The following is a 14,612-nucleotide window of genomic DNA, read 5'->3' on the forward strand; positions in this document are numbered from 1 at the left end:
ATGAAATTTAATAAACTGGTACAATCCCAATGGCTGCTTTTGTCTATTTGTCTGGACTGAGATCAGGGAATGAACTGAGAGCAAACACAGGACTCTTTGGAAGTGAAATGGAATACAGATTTCTCTAAAACTATCTTGAAAGAAAATTTTAAGCATACATTGACTAAAAGAATGAGATACATGAGCCTGGATGGGGCACTGGACTCCAAAAGAATGTTTCAATAGAGAAATGGTTTGTACTGTGAAATGGAAAGAAATCCAGTTCTTAGGAGATCAATTCCTGCCATTTAGTCTCCAGTAAAGACTGCCAGAAGTGAACCGGGGGAAAGAAATTTGTGATGAAATGAGAATATTTCATTTCAGTCAGTTCCATTTGAAAAGAGTTTGAAAATTTTAGACAGTATACTAAAAAATAATAGAAACAATTATTTTATGCCAGATCATGTTGACTTTAACTCATCAGCAGTTTTTTATTATACAAACATGGCAAATACAATGTGGAAAAATAAAATACCTGTACTTGGGGAAGCATGAAATATAAACACCGGTGCAATCATTAGTTTTTGATACACAGTTCCACCTATCAGTGAAGGTTTATTATTGCCATCCCCACCTGAGATGGACTGATGCACATTCCATGCCGGGTACTTGCAAATTCTCTCTCTCATAACAAGCGCTTTATATATCAATAACAGAATTACTGGTCTCACATGTAGTTCCTCCTTTCTCGTTGGTAGTCAATTCTCCCTCCAAGTGCTACACCTAAAGGAGAAGTAAAGGAAGGCTGGTAGTCAATTTCCACATTGGTTGGGGCATCCTCTTTACCTACAGCAGTGGTGTCCAGCCCCAGTTGTTGTTAAATAATTTGACTATCACCCTTGAACCAAACACCCTCTATTTTCTTATGACATAAAATATCAGTGCAATTTCAAAAGATAAAATATATACACAATTTTATTCAACATTTTACATTATGCTACAAATATGTACAATCTCAATAATAAATTAAAAATAAATGAATAAAATAAGTCCTGCGTTCGTAGACACCATGGTACTCAATGCCATTGTTCGGCCTTCATTTCTGTGAGTTCATCCCATCAAAGATCCTGATCATCCTCTTGCCAGAAGAATTTATTTTGGCAGCATATTTGAAATGCTGAGTGTTTCGTTGTTGCCTCTAAGCAGTGGGGAGATGTTTGTTAATAATAGAAATGCTGAAAAGGATTAGCTGCACTCAAGAAGGGTTGATGAACATTTGCACAATATGTACAAAACTCTTCAAAAATTCTTTAATATTTTTTTCCTCCAGCTCCTCACATTCCTTGCATCCCGATTCAGTTTTATACTGCAGATAAAAAGAAAGGATTAGGTTGGAAAGTCTAAAATATGCCTTTCCTGCAAATCTCATATCATTTGAACCATATGGTGAAGTCTTGAGACATAAATTTGTTGGTAGATTAATTATCATATTAGGAAGAACTATGGGTGATTTGATGAGGGCTGATTTTTCCTAGAGTGAATTAAGGACAATGAAAAAAAAATTGAAAAAAAAATAATCTATTGAATCATGAACTTCTGTTTAGAGTCCTTCAATAGTTTCTGGTCATCTACCCCAGCATGAAGTCCATGCTTCACTGCATGGCATGCAGGCCCTCCTTGAGCGGTTCCTTACCTATTTCTTTCACGTTTTCCACAGCTCAAAGATATGCCCTAGGAACACTGGGCTCATGCCTTTAGCTCCCATACATACATCAGGCTATTAGGTGCCTCGCTGTCTTTGCGTTTCTCTCTGCCTGTTCCACACTTCTATTTTAGCTACTACCACTCACACTTAAGATCATTCAGGCGCTGTTTCCATTAGGAAGGCTTTTCTGAACCTGAGAGCTCCTGGGGCTGCACGAAATGTCCCTTCTCTACATTCTCAGAACCTCTTGTTTAGACTCCGTCTTATATCACATCATGTATTACATTGATATCATGGAGCTTTATGCTTCTCATACCACTCTTCTCTAGGCTTTTCCAGGAAGGCAAGGCTATGTATTTTTGCTCCCCTAGCATTTAGCATAGGGCCTGGCACATAATATTCACCCAATTATTATTGGTTGAATTCAACTATTTCGATGAATACCACAAATTATAGTAATTTAAACAGTTTCAGAGACACCTTCAAGATGGCGAAGGAGTAAGATGTGGAGATCACCTTCCTCCCCACAAATACATCGGAAATACATCTACATGTGGAACAGCTCCTACAGAACACCTACTGAACGCTGGCAGAAGACCTCAGACTTCACAAAAGGCAAGAAACTCCCCACGTACCTGGGTAGGGCAAAAGAAAAAACAGAGACAAAAGAATACGGATGGGACCTGCACCTCTGGGAAGGAGCTCTGAAGGAGGAAAAGTTTCCAAACACTAGGAAGTCCCTTACTGGCGGAAATGGGGGGAGGCAGGGGGCAAGCATCGGAGCCAAGGAGGAGAGCACAGCAACAGGAGTGCAGAGGGCAAAGCGGAGAGATTCCCCGCACAGAGGGTCGGTGCTGACCAGCACTCACCAGCCCGAGAGGCTTGTCTGCTCACCTGCCGGGGTGGGTGGGGGCTGGGAGCTGAGGCTCCAGCATCGGAGGTCAGACCCCAGGGACAGGACTGGGGTTGGCTGCGTGAACACAGCCTGAAGGGGGCTAGTGCACCACAGCTAACTGGGAGGGAGTCCAGGAAAATGTCTGGAACTGCCTAAGAGGCAAGAGACCATTGTTTTGGGGTGCGCGAGGAGAGGGGATTCAGAGCACTGCCTAAACAAGCTCCAGAGATGGGTGCGAGCCGTGGCTATCAGTGCAGACACCAGAGACAGGCATGAGACGCTAAGGCTGCTACTGCAGCCACCAAGAAGCCTGTGTGCAAGCACAGGTCACTATCCACACTCCCCTTCCGGGGAGCCTGTGCATGATTTCTCCCAATCAAGCCAAGAGCATCTGATGTAGCTCTGCATAACTATTGGATAACTCACCTCAGTGGAAGATAAACTGCTGTTTGCTAGGATGATAAGGTTTTCTACTGTATCGTTAATGTCTGAATTTCTGGACTCATGCAAAATCACATGTAACTCCAGGAGAAAGCATTTCATCGCTGTTACTTTGCAACTGGGCTAAAAGAGATGCAAAGAACCATTTTGAAAGAGAAAAGGAAAGAATTATTTCCCCATTATTCAGTTTCACACGGATGTAATTTTGATTTTTTAGAAAGTCAATCCAGCTATTTTATAAAGAAACACAATTCCCCTAAAAAGTTTTACATAGGAAGCAGCTTGATTTTTTTCTTCTCCTTTGGCTTTGATATCAAAACCAAAACAAACTGAGAACAAAACAGGAAGGATGGTGATACTGTATAGAAGAAAGAACATAAAACTAGAAAACGTGGAAATAATAGGCCACTTTTTCCTCACAAAGCACATTTCCTCTGTGTAAAGGACAGATAATACTGACCTGAGACTCTCAGAACATTAATAGAGATGGTGCATATGGAAGAATTTCTTAGAATCAGATCATATTGTTAACATTTTAAACAGTGGTGGCTGCTAATCATACTATTCCTGCAAGTTCCAAAGTTCCAGAGGCAGACGTGATTCCAAGAAATTTCTTAGAAAAATCAAAGCAGGTGTATGGTCTATTCACAGGCTGGCCATATCAGAAAGGTACCTTTCAGGTCCCACAAAAATACATTTCCCAAGAGGATTACTTTAACAAAAACTTAAACTTCAAACAAAAGAAGCATTTAATGAGCATGTGGGAATTTGACCACGACGTGTCTGATTTCCTGTTCTCAATGTCATGCACAGTGCCTGGGACTCTGCAGGCACTTAACAGGTGCTTACGGAAGGAAGGAAGCAAGGAAGGAAGAAGGAAGGAAGGAAGGAAGGATGACAGCCACGTGCCTGGGACTGGCAATATTCCTTATTCCTCCACAGCAGCTTCTCCGGATTGAAAGGGTAATAAATGCTGTCACCATGTCGATAATAAACTAAATAATAAATAAAATAAATAATAAAACTGAGGTTCAGAAATATTTAGTGTCTTCCAAGGTAACAAAGCTTGGAAGTGGCTGAGTCAGGGTTTAAATCTAAATTTCAATCTCAACTACTTTCTACAACCCACGGGTTGCGAGGTTATCGTCTTACAAAAAAAGCAATCTCAGGATTCGGAGTGCTGGTGGTTAGCTGACTGCTTTCTACTTTGAAGAATATGCAAAGAAAAGTGGAAAACATGCTGAAGCCAAAAGAGGGAAGCAATTTCTAGCACAGCAGCACTATCTAAGTGAATGATGGGTATCTGTTCTTTCTAGTTTCTGGCTGTGGCTTCTTTCCAATGCTTAGAAAGTCTTGATAGGGCAAAACCTTCTATTGCAGAGAAATTCTACTTAAGGAATAATAGAGAGAGGGCTCACTGTTCTGAATGCACACAACACACTTTGTTTTTCACGAAGTGAAGATGTCAGGGATTTGTTTCTTGGTTTTTTGTAGCCAATTCAGAGGGAAAGGACTAGCAACTCAGCTGAAATCCTATATGACTAAGGCAACGTCAGCAGCATATTAATGAAACAAGTTCGAGATCAGTTTTGAATTCTGATAGACTTTGTGGGTTGTGTTTGGTTTTTTTCTCACATAGAGAGTAACCAGTCAGAATCCCTTTTTGACAACGGTAGAGATTCAGGCAAAATGTAGAGCATGAATGTATTTAAACAATTTGTAAAAAATATGATTAAAAGTGATAATATGCTACAGCACTGGAAACAACTGATATATTGGATACTTTTAAATTGCCTGAGTTAACTTGATTCTTGTATTTAACTGCATCATGATTTAATTGCATCACAGAAATATATACTGTATTTTGTTTGACATTGATGGGAAAAGTTTATGTTTTGATTCGGCAATGATGCTACCATGAAAACAGCATCTATGTAAAAGTTAGATTTTAAAACTATACACAGTCCAGTAAACTTATGAAAATATACTTCTTAGACCTTTGAAAATTGGAAAATATAGCAATATTGAAAACAAACTATACTCACATGAGCATTGCTTTCAGTATATAAAGTGGTATCCATATGTATAGACTGAAATGGAAACAAAATTCGGTAATATGAAAAACTATTCCCGCTTTAGATATAATGAGAACAACCTACTGAAAACACTAACACTTTTTTCAGTGAAATTCTTTATTTTGAGATAATCTTAGATTCATATGAAATTGTAAGAGAAAATACAGGCAAATCCTGTGTACGCCTTCACTGTTTCCTCCAGTGTTGAGGTCCTGCATAACACAGTAAAATAGCACAACCAGGAAATTGACACGGATGCAATCCACCCACTTTGTTCAGATTTCACCAGTTTTATGTGCACTAGTGTGTGTGTGTGTGTGTAGTTCCATGCCATTTTATCAGAGGTGTAAATTCACGTAACCACTATCACAGTTAAGATACAGAATCCTCCTGCTACCGTTGTATAGCCACAATCAACTTCCTCCAGACATGCTCCTCCCACCTCCTACCATCCATCGAATCCCCAGCAACCACTTCTCTGCTCTCCATTCCTATGATATCATTTCAAGAACGTTATATAAATGGAATCATACAGCATATAACCTTTGAAATAGGCTTATTGAAAAACTTAATAGACTTTATTTTTTAAGCAGTCGTAGGTTTACAGAACATGAGCAGAAAGTACAGAAAGTTATATGGCCCCTTGGCCCCCTCCCAAGTTTCCCCTATTATTAACATCTCGCATTAGCGTGGTACATTTATTACAATTGATGAGTCAATATTGATACATTTTCAACTAAAGTCCATAGATTCCATCAGGGTTCACTCTTGGTGGTGTACACCTATAGTTCTTGACAAATGTATAATGACATGCGTTGATCATTACAGTATCATACAAAATAGTTCCACTGCCCTAAAAATCACTTGTGCTCCACCTTTTAATCCTTCCCTTTCCCTTATCCCCTGTTGTATTGTATCCAACCTTTTCCAGAGTGTCATATAGTTGGAATCATATAGTATCATATCATATAGTATGTAGCCTGTTTTGATTGGCTTCTTTCATTAGCAATATGCTCTTAAGGTTCCTCCATTCCTTTTCATGGCTAAACAGCTTATTTCTTTTTATCACAGAGTAATATTCCATTGTATGGACGAACTACAGTTTGTTTACCCCACTGGCTTTTTTTCACACAGCATAATACTCTGGAGATCCACACAACTTGTTGTATCAGTAATTTGTTCCTTATTACTGCTCACTATTATTGTTTGATATAATGTACCGAAGCTTAACTGTTGACCTGTTGAAGGACATTTGGGTTCTTTCCAGTTTCTAGCTATCATAAATAAAGTTCTATTAACATTCATATGCATGTTTTTGTGTGAATGCAAGTTTTCATGTCTCTGATATAAATGTTTGAGTGTAACTGTTGGATCACATGGCAAATGCGTGTTTTGTTTTATAAGAAACAGCCAAACTATTTTAGAGTGGCTGTACAATTTCACATTCTCACCAGCAATATATAAATGATCCAGTTTCTCCACATCCTTGCCAGCATTTGGTATTATCAATATTTTTTATTTTAAATATTCATATAGGTGACATGTCATTGAGGCTTTAATTTGCATTCCCTAAATAAAATACAGCCATTTATTGGTACTTTCTCTCCAAAAAAGACTTAGGGTGATTTATGATTTCTTCCTTTCTAATACGCATACTTATTATTTATTTTTCTTGCCTTAGCCTTTTATTTCTTTTTTTCTTGCCTTGCCAATTGAGCTAAAGTTTCAATACTATGTTGAATAAGAGTGGTAAGAAAAGACATCCTTGCCTTGTTCCCAATTTTAGGGGAAAAGCAGTCAGTCCCCATTAAGTCTAATGTCGGCTCTAGGTTTTCTGTATGCTCTGTAACAAACTGAAGGAGCTTCTCCTTTATTCCTTGTTTGCTGAGAAATATTTATCATGTTTATCATTGAAGAGGTGCTGCAGTTTTAAAATGTCTTTTCTGCATCAGTTGATATGATCATATGATTTCCTACTTTAGTCTACTCATATAGTGGATTACATTGATTGATTTTCGAATACTGAACAGGTCTTGCATTTGTTACATTTTGGTAGTTTGTGGTTTTTGAGGAAATTGTCCATTTCCTCCAAATTATCAAATTTACGAGAATAAAGTTGTTCATAGTTTTTCTTTCGTATCCTTTTAATGGTTGTAGGTTCTGTAGTAAGACCCCAATTTCAGTCCTGATACTAATGGTATGTGTCATCTCCTTTATCTTTGTCAGGCTTTCTAAAGGTTTATTGACTTTATTGATTTATTTTCCCAAAGTAAAGAGCTTTATGTTTTGTTGATTTTTGTCTATTGTTTTCCTGATTTCAATTTCCTTCCTTCCTTCCTTCCTTTTTATTCCTTCCTTCCTTCTGCATGTGTTGGGCTTATTTTGCTCTTTTCCCAGTTTCTTGAGACTTAGATTGGTAAACTGAGATCTTTCCTCTTTTCTAAGGTAATCATTTAGTTTTATCTATTTCCCACTAAGTAAAGCTTTAGCTAAATCCCACAAAACTTCCTATGTTGCATATTTGTCTCCATTCAGTTTTATATTTTTAAATATCCTTTGAGACCTGCTCTTTGACCCATGGAATGTTTATAAGTGTCTCATTTAATTTCCAAGTGTTTGGAGATTTTCCGGTTGTACTTATGTAATTGACTTCTACTTGATTGCACTGTGGTTGGATAACATATTCTGCATGATTTCAGTTCTGATAAATGTGCTGAAGTTTGTTTTATGGCCCAGGATATGTTCAGTCTTGGTGAGTGTTGCCTGAAAAAAACGTTTATTCACTGTTGTTGGATGAAGTGTTTTTCTATGGAAATGAGATATTGTTGGTTGACTGTGTCATCCAGTTCTTCTATATCCTGTCTGATTTTCTGTCTAGTAGTTCTATTTGTCACTGAGGAGGTACTAAAGTCAACTGTTAATATATTTATGGATTCGTCTGCTTCACCTTTTGGTTCTATTATTAGTTTTTGCTTCTTACATTTTGAGGCTCTGCTGTTTGGTAGGTGCACATTTAAGATCATTATGTTTTCCTGGTGGACTCATCTTTTACCATGATGTAATATCTCTCGTGACTCTCGTAACTTTATTTGCTGTGAAGTCTACATTATCTGATATGAATATAGCCACTTCTGATTTGTAAAATTATTGTGTGAATTATTATGTGCATGTGCCTCCGTTTCCTAGAGCTGCTGTAGCAAGGTATCACAAAGTAAGTGTCTTCAAACAACAATTCATTCACTTGCAGTTCAAAGCCAAGGAGTCAATTGGGCCTGTTCCCTCTGAAGGCTCTAGAGAACTGTCCTCCCTTATGGCTCCCAAACCCTTTGCAGCTCCAGGGGATCCTTGGCCTTCCTTGGCCAGTAGCTGTATCATTCCAATCTCCTTTGGCTTGTAGCTGCCTCGGTTTTCATATGGCCTTCTTCCCTGTGTCTATGTATCCTGTCCTCTTCTTATAAGGACACTAGTCATTAGATTTGGGACCACCCCACTCCACTATAACCTCACCTTAGCTAATTATATTTGCAAAGACCCCATTTCCAAATAAGGATACATTCTGAAGTTCTAGGTGGACATGAATTTTAGAGGGACATTATTCAACCCACTACAGCATGGGTTTCTCTTCTTTTAATTTCAACCTACTTATGTCATTATATATATACATATTATATATGTATATATTTGTGTATATATTATGTATACATATTATATATGTATATATTTGTATATATATTATATACACATTATATGTGTATGTTTGTATACATATTATATATGTATATATTATATATACATATTATATATGTGTGTATATAATATATACATATTATATATGTATATATTATATACACACATATATAATATGTATATATATTTGTATATACATGTATATTTGAAGTGAATTCCTCGTAGACAGCATAAAGTTGGTTTGTCTTTTGTTATCAATTTGGCCAATCTCTGTCTTTTATTTGTATTCTTTTTCTCCTCTCCTTCTAGGATGAGAATGCTAGGAATGCTGGATCTTTTACTGTCCCAAAGATCCCTGAGGCTTTATTTGCTTTGTTTTCAGTCTATTTTGTTTCTATTATTCTACCCTCAAGTTGACTGTCTTTCCTCTGTCATGTTCATTCTGCTAATGAGCCTCTCCAGTTTGTTTCATATTCCACTTGTTGTATTTCTTAGTTCTGTAATTTCCATTTGGTGCATTTTACATATTGTATTTCTTTGCTAAGACTTTCTGGTTTTGTTTTTTTTTTTCAGTTGTTTCAAGGATATTCGTAATTGCTTGCTGGTACATCTTCATGACACCTGTTTTAAAATCCTTGTCAAATAATTCCAACATCTAATCCATCTCAGTTTCAGAGTCTGTTTCCGAGGCTCTTCTCATTCAAGTTGTGATTTTTCCTGCTTCTTGGTATGAAAAGTGATTTTTCAATTGTATTCTGGTATTTGGGCTATTATGTCAGGAGACCCTGGTCCAATTTGAATCTTCTGTTTTAACATGCAGCCACCCTGTGTAGGCTTAGCGTAGAGGTTCTGACCTATGTTTGCATGCTGTGATTCCAATGACGGTCCAGTTTTCAGAATCTTTGTGGTGCTAATTTGAAAGGTTTGGTACACCTGCTGACCCGGGACTCTCACTGGTCCCTGTTGTATCGCCCACACAATAGTACAGCCCATATTTCTCCCCTCTACAGGTTCTGCCAGGTCAGCTGGTGTCTCCAGGTGGCAGAAGCATTCTCTAGCCCATGGAATAGACAGCCCTTCCCTGAGTCAGGCCATTCCCCCCACAAGGGCCCCAAAGCCGCCTCGTTTCTTGGGTAGGAGAAGGGAGTCTCTGGTGGGTGGTGACGGAGAGCTCTTCATGCTGGGTCACTCATAAACTGAGTTTTAAAGATAATTAGGGTCTGAAAATTCTAAATAAAAGAGTTCATTTGAGGTGCTACGAGGCTCACCAATTCTACAGAAACGTTTTTGTTTCAAGTGAGATTTCACTAAGATTGACAGCAAAACACAAGGAATAACGTACTGCATAGCAATTATACCAGATATTTTATGGAAAAATGAGTACTCACTTGAATAAGATCTTCAATTCTTTTCAAATCACTTATTACATGCTGCCAGTTTGCTTCTGTTTTAGGAAGACCTGCACTGATACAACTGAAAGCAAAACCAAACAGCAAAGCATTTTGAATGAACATAATATTGTCTTGATGAATACTATAGGCAAAAGAGCAATCAAGACTTTTTTTTATCCAACAAGTGAAAAGATGAGTGCCATCCTTGCCTTTGTGTATTCGACAGCCTTGTAGATGAATATAAAAACTGAACATATAGTACAACTCTGATGCTTTAGGCTAGCCTGATGACCAACCTGCATTAAAGAAAAGCCTAATTTGAAGGGATGACTTATAAATAACCTGGTGCAATTTATCACAATGAAATAAAAACAGTGCATGATGGGTGGTAATGCTCAGTAATGTTTTTGAATGAATTATTACTTTTCTTTAAGTAGAGGTCCCATCAGACTTTTATGTCTAATAAATGGGTAAAATTCTTAAAATAAGCAATCATCTTTTTCATGTAATGATCTTGACAGTAAATATGCTTTGCAATAGGTTAAACATGCCCCTTGCATGCTCCTTATAGCAGCATTCTCCATAAATGTTATGGACTTGAGCCTAATCTAGTCATAAAACTAGATCATATAGCTTACTTACTGTTTGTAAAACAGTAACCTAATATCAGGACAAAAGACACATACATTGACCGAGTAACTGTAGAATAATTCTTAGAGCTTCAGGAAAAATAGTCTCTCCTTGATGGGTCCCGTACAGAAGCATGAGAGCCAATACTACTTTCTTCTTTTGAGAGGAGGATTTACCTGCACAAATCTACGGTTCCCCACAGCATGAAGGCATTATAGAGTAAAACTGAACTGAGAGATTACATAACTATAGGTTGGGTGAGTGCAGTGTATTAGTTGCATCTAACAGAGAAGAAAAAAGTTAATAGGCATGGAAAAATATGAAAGTTTATTAGGAAGAAAAACAAAAGGCCTCAATAAAGAAAGAAATGTTTTAAACTGAACTAACATAAGGCTCAAATGATAGGAGAAGTCAGTGCCAGGGACAGATAATAAAGTAACGTGGGTGAGCCCTCAATATCTAATTTTTTTTACTGGTGTGAAAATCACACAGGATATTAATAAAGAGTGTACTTCCAATTTTAGTTAGATACCAAGAAGTCCAATTTATTTGCAGGATATAATACTCATTTGGAATATTACACGAATATAGAAATGCTCTGTAGGCTGTTTACCAAACCTCCTCTGAATCTCCCGTCATCCGTCCTCTATCATGCCCCGAATACTGAGTACCGAAGGATTTAAGCAAACTGAACATAAATCAATTTAATAGAGAAGATATTGAAGAACAATGACCATGGTTATTAACATGATGATTTTATGCTGAAAGATAAAATTACCCCAAAATGAAGACATGAATGCCAGCCTCAGTTAAAAAATGACTGTTCAGAAGTAAACACAAGTAGCACTGGATGGAAGTACTTCTCAAATATGGTTTCTGAAAAATATAATCATAGACAAAGTGGTTAAATTTTTTAGTTAAAAATTTTTTAGCTAAAAAGGAAGAAAACTGGGTCATTTGTAGAGATGTGGATGGATCTAGAGACTGTCATAAGAGTGAAGTAAGTCAGAAAGAGAAAAACAAATATTGTATATTAACGCATATATGTGGAATCTAGAAAAATGGTACAGATGAACGGTTTGCAGGGCAGAAATAGAGACACAGATGTAGAGAACAAATGTATGGACACCAAGCGGGGAAGGTGGCAGGGGGTGGTGGTGGTGGTGTGATGAACTGGGAGATTGGGATTGACATATATACACTAATATGTATAAAATGGATAACTAATAATAACCTGTTGTATAAAAAATTAATAAAATTGAAAAAAATGAGATTTAAAATAATTTTTAAATTATCATATTTTTAGGTTCCAAAATGTAAATATATCAAGATTTCAAAATTCCTTATCAGAATTAATGAAATTAGAATTTACTTTTTTTGCTTTCCTCCCTACCTTCAGCTCTGTCTCCTATGTGCAAAATTCTTCAATACATATTTTTCCAGATGCATTTCAATGACAATAATTTAAAGAAAATATACATATTTACTAATTTACATATATGCTAATATTAGCGCTTAATTTGTTTCTATTATCCTTAACCTCCTTTTCATCCTTCTTTCCTAATATGTCCAACATATTTCATACAACACAAATTAGTAACATGAATTACTAATATAGGTGTACTAGTTATATATTAATTTCATGTGATGATGAAATTAAAAATTAATATCATTTGGAGAAAAATTGGATAGAAATGGAACCAACCAAAGATACTCTATACCACCCTGAGAGTCAATATATAATCATTTTTCTGGGTGATTTAGGAAAATCACTTATCTTAGAACTTCTCAGAGTTTCAATACCTCTGCCTGCCTCTTTAACATTGTCAAAACCTTTATAGTTTCAGACAGCAGTGTTGACTTAACCACTTAACCTCTAAGAATCTGTGCTTCATGTAGTCTACACTGAAGGGATGAATAACACCCAGACCTGTTAAAGACTATACAACTTACTGAGTACATAGACACTTAAAGAACAAAACAGGGTGAGATAAGTGAAATAATACATTTACAACAACATGAAGGGCACATCAGGGTGTTAACAGACTTTAAAAACCTGTTTTACTTATTTTCAAAACAACAACAATCCATATGTGAACGTACCTCTGTGACTTCCCAATATATTTAGAGAAGAGCCATATAACTTATTATGAAGTATCTGAGATACAAGTGACCTTTTAAGAAAAGTCCATATACTATCTTTATCTAATTTTTCTTACCAAAATTCTCATTACTCAATGCCAGAGTAAATCCTTAAGTATTGAAGAAGAGCTGGCTAAGGCATTGGGTTTCCAGCAGCCATCCATCCAGAATACTTCCTACAACACAACCCAGAGTAAAGATGATCCATTAAAAACACAAGTGGACAAATGGGGGGAAAGGAAGGGAAGAGAATGAATATTTACTGAGCACCTACTTTTCCACGGGCACTCTATCAGTCACTTGATATGTGTATCACATTTAATCCTCAGAACAATCTTATGGTGTAGGGTTAGCAGCATTTGAGTGAGCTGCCCAGGTCCCACAGCAAGTACAAGACTGCCAGGATTTGAGACCAGGTCTGTCTGATTACAGAGCCCAAGGCCTTTCCACTATATTATGTTCCTGAATTGGTGAAATTCCAAAACCATATTAATGAAAAGCAGAAGCAGCCAAATATCTTATGTAGATAAGCTACTGACTGTTAATGTAATTTATAACAGAAGTAGCTACTTCTACAGACATGGAATAGACGTCTTCAGTCTTTAAATCACCGTTGATTGAAACATCATTTGAGAATTTCGTAAGTAACAAAATTTGTTTTCTTTAATTCAAAGTGGCGAAGAATGTGAAGATTACACATTCCCATATTCAATTCCATTTTATTAAAGAAAAATTTTAAACCAAAATATATAAAATATAAACAATTATTTTTGCCATCCTTCTAAAATAGTATTTGTTGACCTCCCCTTCAAAAATCAAAATCCACCACATCTCTTGACATAAGCTTTCACTGAAAAATTAAGTTCTGTAGACTAAAATTATGTTATTTTTCAGATGTTTTTAAAATATAAAAATGATTATAATATATGATGTATAACTCTTTAAAAGAAAAACTGAAATTTAACTAGGTATTAAAGATACTGTAAGAATATATCCAATAAAAATGCCCTTTTTTCCACAACTAAATATTAAGTCTAATCCTCCTGTTACATACAATCTAAACCATCCATTAATCAGTTTAATTAAAGCAACCTCTCTTTGTTACTGTCATAATCATTCTCTTCGTCTATGTTATCTCAGTACTCCAAATTTTTTGCTAAACTTTAAAATTATCTTTGTAATTTCACCCAAAGTCTCTTAAATTCCCTACCTCCTTTTTAGTTGCAGGATCCCCCCACTCCACATTGTTCACAAAACAAGATTTACTGACTTGGGACCAAGCAGTACAAAGGGTGATATAATTGATACTAGGCCTCGTGAAGCTGCTTGTGTAAACAATGAGGATTTCAGTCCTGGGCTTTTACATCAGTGAGTCTCCACACGTGCAGGATGTTAAAATCTCATCAATGAGACTTTCACTGCCCTGTCCAACTACAATTAGTCAAGGACAACTAAGAGCTTTAGCCAGAATGCTCCATGCCAAGCATGGTGGAATTAGTAGGAAATGGCCTCAAAGACTTCTAACAAATAACAATAATGGAAACCAGTGTAAACTGAAAGGAAATTTTTACAGCTTTGATTGTTATTTGGCAAAAAAACTGACGTGGTTTTCTGGGCTGACAGCAAAGGCTGATTTTTCATAACAGCTTTGGAAGCTTTCAACCTTC

The 14,612-nt window shown here is 36.6% G+C and overlaps 1 protein-coding gene across 5 annotated transcripts in view; it reads right to left on the reverse strand.

Moving 5' to 3' along the window:
- Positions 1-445: 445 nt before the first annotated feature.
- Positions 446-14,612, reverse strand: part of IL15 (interleukin 15) — a 79,047-nt gene continuing 64,880 nt past the window's right edge. For 3 of the 5 annotated variants that reach the window (XM_067736800.1, XM_067736798.1, XM_067736799.1), the window contains 6 exons: positions 13,023-13,121; positions 11,582-11,679; positions 10,171-10,255; positions 5,066-5,110; positions 3,006-3,143; positions 446-1,345 (listed from right to left, as the gene is read on the reverse strand). In XM_067736800.1, the coding sequence (XP_067592901.1) occupies positions 1,235-1,345; positions 3,006-3,143; positions 5,066-5,110; positions 10,171-10,255; positions 11,582-11,679; positions 13,023-13,034 (489 nt within the window). In that variant the 5' untranslated portion in view covers positions 13,035-13,121 and the 3' untranslated portion in view covers positions 446-1,234. The remainder of the gene's footprint in view (positions 1,346-3,005; positions 3,144-5,065; positions 5,111-10,170; positions 10,256-11,581; positions 11,680-13,022; positions 13,122-14,612) is intronic. The other 2 variants (XM_067736797.1, XM_067736796.1) reach the window with 1 other exon arrangement.

The sequence above is a fragment of the Pseudorca crassidens genome, chromosome 4, assembly GCF_039906515.1.
Source record: "Pseudorca crassidens isolate mPseCra1 chromosome 4, mPseCra1.hap1, whole genome shotgun sequence".
Taxonomy (NCBI): Eukaryota; Metazoa; Chordata; class Mammalia; order Artiodactyla; family Delphinidae; genus Pseudorca; species Pseudorca crassidens.